General features: G+C 39.3%; 1 protein-coding gene across 1 annotated transcript; it reads left to right on the top strand.

The window, feature by feature from the left end:
- The first annotated feature begins 6,228 nt into the window (after nt 1-6,228).
- Nucleotides 6,229-8,535, top strand: LOC106000554 (putative bifunctional UDP-N-acetylglucosamine transferase and deubiquitinase ALG13). The gene is given in 3 exon segments (XM_013035828.1): nt 6,229-6,336; nt 6,339-6,458; nt 6,460-8,535. Coding segments are annotated over 3 exon segments (2,304 nt in total).
- Nucleotides 8,536-9,290: the final 755 nt, after the last annotated feature.

Here is a 9,290-nt window from a genome sequence, read left to right as displayed (position 1 = left end):
CTCGCCTTGAGCTGAAGAGCTGAGGGACAGCGCCCAGGCCCAGAGTTCAAGCCCCACAGCCGACCAAAAAAAAAAGAATTGGAAGACAAAATTCATGTGCAATTTTAAATGGTGGCTAGAAATAGAGATATACAGGAACTATGATTTACACATCACAAGAGCAGAGGCTCTGAAATAAACATTTATATTTTTGAGGCTTCTCAGTTGAGCAACTTTAGCTAGAGCAATCTTATACAAGGAAGATTTGTACTCTTTAGGAGTAGATTAATGCTGATTAATGACTACCACAAGCAATATCGGGCAGTATAAACAGTGAATACAGGACCAGGAACAGTGGCTCAATCCTGTAAACTTGTCACTTATGAAGTAAAAATTAGGGGATCATTGTGGTCTGAGCCCTCCAAATCCCCCAAGAAACATTCATGAGATTTCATCTTGGCCAATAGGTAGGAGCCGTGGTATGTGCCTGTCATCTCAGCAACAAGGGGGAAGTATGGCCCTGGCATAAACTGAGACCTTATCTTGAAAATAACAAATGCAAAAAAGGCTTGGCAAAATAGTTAAGTAGTGGAAGTATCTGCTTAGCATATGTAGGGCCCTGAGTTCAAACTTTAGTACTGCCAACACCAAATATTTATAAAGTACAAGTAGTATGTACAGAACTACTGAGACCTTAACAGTAATTGTGTTCTGGAAATGATGTTGGAGGTCAGTGACTGGCTTGAGCTGGTGACAGAAGATACAGGAAAACAACATAGACAATGTGCTTATCACTTGGTTTTAGTTTCATGTTTGTTACAGAAGGACTTTCAATTCTAAGCAATAAGTTTTCTGAGTAACTGTCTGTTCCCATGGTGGTAGAATCAGAGGTGTCTTTGATAAGGATCAGAAACTAATAGCTTAAATTATAGTACAAACTAGAAAGACAAATGAACTCAAATTGATAGGAGGTGCCACAAAAAGTATGCTATTCATGATTCCACTAACTTGATGCTGTTAAAATCTAGGGTGCTTTTTCTGACATCCTATCCTCTGCTGCAAGTCATACCTTTTATACTTAGCAAATGATTCAGTTTTTATAATTAGTTGAGATTCTTTTTTTCTTTTTGTGCCAGTCCTAAGTCTTAAACTCAAGGCCGGGGTGCTGTCCCTGAGCTTCTTTTGCTCAAGGCTAGCACTCTACAACTTGAGCCACAACATCATTTCTGGCTTTTTCAGAGTAGTTTATTGGAGATAAGAGTCTCATGGACTTTCCAGCCCCAGCTGATGTTGAACCTTTATCCTCAGATCTCAGCCTCCTGAGTAAGTAGGATTAGAGGCATGAGTCATCAGTGCCTGGCAAGATTCTTTTTTTGGGGGGGTGGGAGGTCTGGTTGTGGGGCCTGAACTCTGGGCCTGGGCGCTGTCCCTCAGCAGTTCAGCTCAAGGCTAGCGCTCTACCACTTGAGCCACAGCACCACTTCCAGCTTTTTTCTTTTTGCTTATGTGGTGCTGAGGAATCGAACCCAGGGCCTCAGGCATGCAAGGCAAGCGCTCTACCACTGAGCTACCTTCCCAGTCCGGCAAGATTCTTAATGATTCAGAACTCTTAGAAAGTTGTATTATACAAGTTGTTCATATATCAGAAAAGCAACAAATACGTACTTTTGGATAAATAAACCACATAGATAATACAAAGCCAGTGAGATTTGGAGAGTTACTAAAACAAGAGTTAGTAATCAAAGGTAATTAACTGGTACTAATTTCCCAATATATAAGTAATCTAAATAAGTTATTTGAAATCTTTTCAAGAATATAGGATAATTTAATAGAATTTCTAGAAAGCCTAACATGGGTGAAGAATTGTTTTTCTTTTTCTTTGACTGGTGAATTCATAGGTTGCTGATATTTTTATCTGTTCTCAATTTGTCCTTCTGATTAAAATTCATTGAGGAATGGGAACATATAATATGGTTTTACACTAAATTGTTAATATAATTGTATGTATCATGGCTATTTTGAAAGAACATAAATTTCATCTTCCAATTGATCTTTTATTTTTCAGATTCTGTCACTTATGCCCATACACAATACATGCCTTTTTAATTGACAGTTTTCAGTTTCATAATGATTATGCATAATAGTACTTGTCTTTTATGTGTTTGGTGTTCGGGTTTGTGGTGTTCTGATTACAAGTCTCATTTTATTTGGTCTGTCGTGGGGTTTGAATTCTAGGCCTGGGTGCTGTTCCTCAGCTCCTCATCTCAAGGCTAGCACTCTACCACTTCAGCCACAATGCCACTTCCGGCCTTTTCTGTTTATGTGGTGCTAAGGAATCGAACCCAGGGCCTCATGCATGTGAGGCAAGCACTCTACCACTGAGCCACCTTCCCAGCCCCAAGTCTCATTTTTTAAAAAGAATTATCTGCCTATGGGTCAAATCCATAGCAGATACAAATCAAAAGTCAGAGTATAATATATTAATGTTTTCAATAAATTCTTCAAATATGGACTGTAAAATTAACCATTGTAATTTTCAACTACCCTGTCCTGTGCTCTGCTGGATTTCTCAAGGGAATGATTCCCCAGAAATAGGGGCAGAATAATGGATGCTGAAGTTTTCAACTGCAAAATTTCAGAATTCTCTGTCATATGAAAAGTAAATGGTATTCATTTTATATTAAAAAAAAACAGCAAGTGTGTTTACTGTAAAAAGTTCAGAAACCAGATATGAGCATAATGAAGAAAGTAAGTCAACTGTTACTCTACCATCCAGAGATATCCATTGCTTTCAGTGATGTCAATTTTATTTTTATATGATTCTTTGTAAAAGTGAGGTCATATTGCACTACTGTTTTATACACTGATTTTTCTCAGGTAGAAACCTTTTCTTAGAATTATTGGGTTGCAAGAAAATACTTCAAATTAGAGTGAGGCAGGGAATTAGGTTCTGATACGAGGATTTGCATTCAGCACAGATAGGCATCATTTTGTAATCCCAGTGCCAGCACCACTGTACTTTCTGTGTGTCTTGAAATTATTGATGAAAAACTTGAATTTAGATTATCTCTCATTAAATTTGTAATAATTTAATTTATATTATTCCTGGCTCAATTAGCAATAATTTAGTCCAGTGGTGTAAATGGATGAGACAATGATACCCCATAAGTAGAGCCAGTAATTTAATTTCAAAGTAATTATGAACAAGATGCATACTCTAAACATCTCTACTATAATACTGAGCCTCTTTCATTATCATCATATATTTACTCTAACATTTTCCCTTTTGGGGTGCTGAGAATTAAATCCAGGGCCTCACCTATCTATCACTGAATTTTATACCAGCATCCACTACATCACTTCAAGGACTTCATAATATGTGCAATAATCTGTGTAAGTAATTTTCTCTTTGGGGTGTTCAGGTTTTGCAGGCATGCACAAAGTTGTGATGTTTGTTTTTATATCTTTGGAAACATCTATATTTTCTTTTATCTCTTCTCCTTCCTCCTCCATACATATATACATATGTAGATGTATTCATATGTATGATGTATATATGTACATCTTTTAGGCCTATCTTCCACAAATGATTAAAAACATGACATTGGGTCTCTCGTTTCTTTGTTTTTTGTCAGTTGTGGGGACTGAACCCTGGGCCCGGGTGTTGTCCCTCTGCTCTTCGGCTCAAGGTGACCATTCTACCACTTGAGCCACAGTACCACTTCCGGTTTTCTGGTGGTTAATTGGAGATAAGAGTTTCAAGGACTACTTTCTGCCTAGGCTAGGTTTGAACCTCGATCCTCAGATCTCAGCCTCCTGAGTAGCCTAGGATTATAGGTGTGAGCCACCGGCGCCCAGCTCAATAGTTGGTCTTTTGAGCTTGGTTTATCACACTCAACATGAAGATCTTGAGTTTAGTTCATTTAAGAATTTAATCTTCTAAATTAAAATCTTCAATGGAAAAATCATTGAGCAATGAGTACAGTAAAGGCTACCAGGTATCCATTAAAAGCAAGTCTGTTTCTTCTTCTTTCTAAATACATGGCTGCCTGACTAATCTGCACTTTCCAACCTTTTATGCAGGTAAGTGTGCCTGTGAGACTGTGTTTTCACCAGCAGAATGAGCAGAAGTGATGTGCACCATTTCTAGGCCTGGTCCACACAAGACTGGGGCTACTTTATGTTCTTCTTCCCACCCTTTTCCTGCTACCTGGGGTTTGATTATGCTGGTGACCTAGTTTTGACCCTGAACCTGACAGGAGGTGTCACACCACCTCCTGCTAATCTGGACACAGTGAGACAGGAAAAAGGAAACAGTAAATAGAGGTAAGTATCTATAGTGTGATGTGAGCCTCACTAGAGGCCCCAAGTAAGGGATCAATCTACCAGAGACTGAAGTCAAAGTATGCTGATTACCTTAGGTTTTTGTTACATTGATGAAAAACTGACTAACACATTAATCTCTAAAGTCTTTGGTATGAGAGAACCAGTTAGCTTCAGTATATATGATTTTCGTGATCATGACATATAAAGTGTATTTAAAGCTTGATTGTAAGTTTAAACATTTTATTTGTAGGACATTAGCCATTCATAAGAACTTTAGTTCATATTTGTTTGTTTTGATTGGGATTCAACCCGGACTTATGTTTGTGAGGTAAGCACACTACTGCTGAGCCCTACTTCTTAAGCACTTTGTACAGTGTAACTTCAATTTTGTTTTGTGCTAGTAAATGGTAGAATAAGTGACTCTGAATTATGTTCTCACTGAAATACATCTGTGTCTACAGAGTAATTTTATTTAAGCTCTAAGCAATTCAGCTTGAATATGCACACTATTTCCCTAATGAAGTCATTTTTATTAAAGCAGTTATTTATCTTTGAGGATTTCATTATCTAGTTCCTATTTTTCAGACCCTACCTAAAAAGTGGCATTAAGTAGGTTTCATTATTAAAATAGAATCTAGCAAAAAAACATAACCCTGAACTTTGGTGAAACAGTGGTGCTGTAGAATATTGTCTTATACCATGAAATATTTTCTAAGTTACATTTTCCAGGATTATTCATTATGCGTTGTTTAACAATCTTTGATATAAAAGGCATGCTTATTGGTTTGCAATGTATACATTATTTTACCATTTTGCTGTGAAAGGACAAATAATGTCTATTTCCCTTTGTAATTAAATAAGAAATGCTAAAAGAGACTCAATAATTTCATTAATCTTTTGTCAAGTGTTGGATTGATTATGACTTCAAAAGTTACTGAAAGTGCTACAGAGGTTGTCTTCATGTTCTAGATACTTAGTGTCCAAGTGTATACTTTGACAAAATATTTGGCCAATATCTCAAAAATATTAACCCTAATATTATTGCCTGAATAATAAGAGTGGATATACATCTACATTCAAAATAGTCTTATTGACAGAAAAATAATGGGCCAAATATTCATACATTATTGTATCTTGCAATGTTGATTTAAAAAAATCTTAGCATGTTAACTGAGAGAAATGGAAGATATGAAAGCATGCCAAAATTTTATTTTCTGCCCTAAGTATTATTTATTTAAATTGGAATTTTCTGTCCAGAAATTTTTGTATGTATGTTTTGACGGTACTAATCTGGCTAAAAGCACTTCATAAATGCTGGGCACTGTTGGCTCATGTCTGTAAGCCTGGCTACACAGGAAGTTGAGATCTGAGGATTAAAAGTCATCCAGGGCAGGAAAGTAAATGAGACTCACATCTCTAATTAACCTGTACTCTTCAGCTCAAGGTGAGTGCCCTACTGCTTGAGCCACAGCGCCACTTCTGGTTTTCTGAGTGTTTTATTGGAGGTAAGAGTCTCACTGACTTTTCTTGCCCAGGCTGCCTTTGAACCGTGATCCTCAGATCTCAGCCTCCTCAGTAGCTAGGATTATAGGTGTGACCCACCGGTGCCTGGCTTTCAATCTTATTTTTAGGTTTAGGAAACAGAAGTGATTGTGTCTCACATCCAGTGATTTTTTTAATGCCTAGATTCTCCATTAGAGACCACAAAAGCATCCCTGTGAGTTTTTAAAATGTTTTTTTTTTCAATTTTTTTAAGGCTTCCTGTGATCTCATCAGAAGGTGGGGAGATCTTACTCCTCCTCTGTCTCCTGCTGTAGAATGCTTCCTCCGTGCAGAACTGCTTGGTCTTCGTGAGGTACAGGAAACTGTTTAGAGACTCTGGAAAAAAGGCAGGCCACTTGTGGTAGTTGTAAATGAAAATTGATGAACAATCATCAACTGGAATTGGCAAAGCAGCTACACAAAGAGGGAAATCTCTTCTACTGTACCTGTAGGATCCTGCCTTGACTTGGACCATCTAGTCCCCTGCTTTTCCTGCTCCTGGGAGGTACCAGGATTCCATACCACTGACTCTAACTGCTCCTTCATGCCTAGACCTTGCACTGCTTTCTGAGTACACCACTGCCTATTCTTAGGTGCACCCTACTTTTGCTTCATCCTACACTTCTATTTCTTCCCTGTGGCACGATGCATAAAAGATGGAAAAAGTACTGCAGCCAGAAGTCTTTGAATGAGGCATCAATGGATGAATATTTAGGCAGTTTAGGGCTGTTTCGAAAACTGACTGCCAAGGATGCCTCTTGCCTCTTTCGGGCTATTTCAGAGCAGTTATTTTGTAGCCAGGTCCATCATTTACAAGTCAGGAAGGCTTGCGTCTTATATATGAAGGAGAATCAACAAACTTTTGAGTCTTATGTGGAAGGATCTTTTGAGAAATACCTGGAACGTTTGGGAGATCCCAAGGAAAGTGCTGGCCACCTGGAAATACGAGCTCTTTCTCTCATTTATGATCGGGATTTCATTCTTTATCGCAGTCCTGGAAAGCCACCAACTTACGTCACAGATAATGGCTTTGAAGACAAGATTGTACTCAGCTATACAAATAATGGTCATTATGATTCTGTGTACTCAAAACAATTTCAGACAAGTGCAGCCATTTGTCAGGCTGTACTGTATGAAATGCTATATAAAGATGTATTTATCGTAGATGAAGAAGTGTTGGAAACTGCAATTAGTTTGTTTCGAAGTGGTTCCAGGAAGAATAGAAACAATGCTGTGACTGGAAGTAAGCATGCTGATACTGATCCGAAGAGTTCAACTCAGGATAGGACTGAAGAGTGTGTAGCCTACTGCAGTGTTGAAAATATCCCAGAGGGATGTACTCAAGGATCAGAAGAACCAAAGTCTCCAGAAAATCTGCCAAAGTTGCTCTTCCCCTTTAAGGTGCTCAAAGCCCTCGATCCAGAAATCTATCGTAATGTAGAGTTTGATGTTTGGTTAGATAGCAGAAAAGAACTCCAGAAATCAGATTACCTAGAGTATGCTGGGAGACAGTATTATTTGGGAGACAAGTGTCAGGTTTGCTTGAAATTAGATGGAAAATACTATAATGCTCACATTCAGGAAGTAGGAAATGAGAATAACTCAGTAACAGTTTTCATTGAAGAACTGGCAGAAAAGCATGTTGTTCCACTGGCTAATTTAAAACCAGTTACCCAAGTGGCATCTGTTCCTTCCTGGAATGCTGTACCAAGTCGGAAAGGAAGAGGCTACCACAAAATACCTGGGAGCTATGTCCCGGAAATAGCTATGTCCGAGATGAGCATAAAGCAGCGGAAGAAGAGCTTCAAAAAAGGTCGAGGGAAGGAGGTCTATATGAATATGGCTTATAGCAGAGGAGAGCCCATGCTCCCACCTCGGCTTCACCATGGAATGCGTTACGGACATGGTCCGCCGCTGCAGTACTCTCAGCTGGCTGGCAATGTTCCAGCTCCAGTCTTACCTAACTGTGCAGCAGGTGATCAATCTAGTAGTACCTCATCCGTGTCCTCACAGAATTGTTTACAGCCTGTGTTTGTCACTCCACCTACACACGGCAAGCCAGGTGCTATGGCCTCTCTGCCACCACCACCACCTCTGCCACCACTACCACCACCTCCACCACTTCCTCCTCCCCCTCTTGAGGTAGGAGAAGCTTCTAACCTACCACCACCACCTCCACCTTATTCATGTGATCCGAATGGAAGTGATCTGCCTCAAGATATAAAAGTTTTGCAGTATTATTTCAACCTGGGATTGCAGTGCTATCACCACAACTACTGGCATTCTACATTCTACATGCCACAAATGCAGCCACAGCAACTTCCAATCTTCACTGAGTCACCTCTGGTAGAGCAAACTGTTCCTCACTTATACAATGAGGTAGAGACCGCCGATGGCACACAGGCAGAAGCATCGACAAATAATACTTTTCCAAATGCTGACCCTGCATCTGTCCCTCATGGAACAGTTTATTATCCAGTAATGTCAGATCCTTATAGACAGCCACCTTTGCCAGGTTTTGATTCCTGCTTTCCTCTTGTGCCAGATTATCCCTATGTTACCACCTGGCATCCAGTTGGTGCAACATATGGTGGTTCTTCACAAATCCATGGTGCTATAAATCCTGTCCCAGTTGGCTATACAGCTTCACCTCACTTGGCTTCTCATTATATACCTCAGAATATGTAAGATTCAGAAGCATAAGGTATTATTGCACTGCCATTTGATTGCTATTTGTTTTCTTAAGGTGTCTTATGTATAAGTAATTTTTGTGGTAGAAGGGTGTATTGTATCTGCCTTTAAGATTTTTTTAAATTTAAAGCAGTCCTTTAAAATGAAGAATGTTACTTTTGAGTTTTTGAATAAGAAAATTGAGAAGGATGCATAACTGGCCTTATATTGTTATTTTTCTTTTTTGAATAAAAAAAATTGAGAAGGATGTGTAACTAGCCTTAGATTGTCATTTTTTTTATCAGCCAGCTTCTCAACAATGTATTAGTTGATGTTGCCAGTTGACAAATGGAGTAAATTGTACCAAAGGAGGAAATTGGAGATGGAGAAAAATAAGGGAGGGAAATAAAGTACACACAGAGTGTGAATAGATGTTTTTGCGGAGACTTCTTGGAATGATTCGGGGAACTTAGGCAACAAAAAGTAGGCAGGGGCTGGGAAGGTGGCTCAGTGGTAGAGCGCTTGCCTTGCATGCTCAAGGCCCTGGGTTCAATTCGTGGCTCAGTGGTAGAGCGCTTGCCTTGCATGCTCAAGGCCCTGGGTTCAATTCCTCAGCACCACATAAGCAAAAAGAAAAAAGCCAGAAGTGGTGCTGTGGCTCAAGTGGTAGAGCGCTAGCCTTGAGCTGAAGAGCTGAGGGACAGCGTCCAGGCCCAGAGTTCAGGCCCCACGACCAGACCAAAAAATAAATAAATAAATAAATAAAAAGTAGG

This window comes from Dipodomys ordii, unplaced genomic scaffold (assembly GCF_000151885.1).
Source record: "Dipodomys ordii isolate 6190 unplaced genomic scaffold, Dord_2.0 Scaffold224, whole genome shotgun sequence".
Classification (NCBI taxonomy): Eukaryota; Metazoa; Chordata; class Mammalia; order Rodentia; family Heteromyidae; genus Dipodomys; species Dipodomys ordii.
Note: the sequence above shows the minus strand (reverse complement) of the source record. Positions and strands in the feature narration are given on the sequence as shown.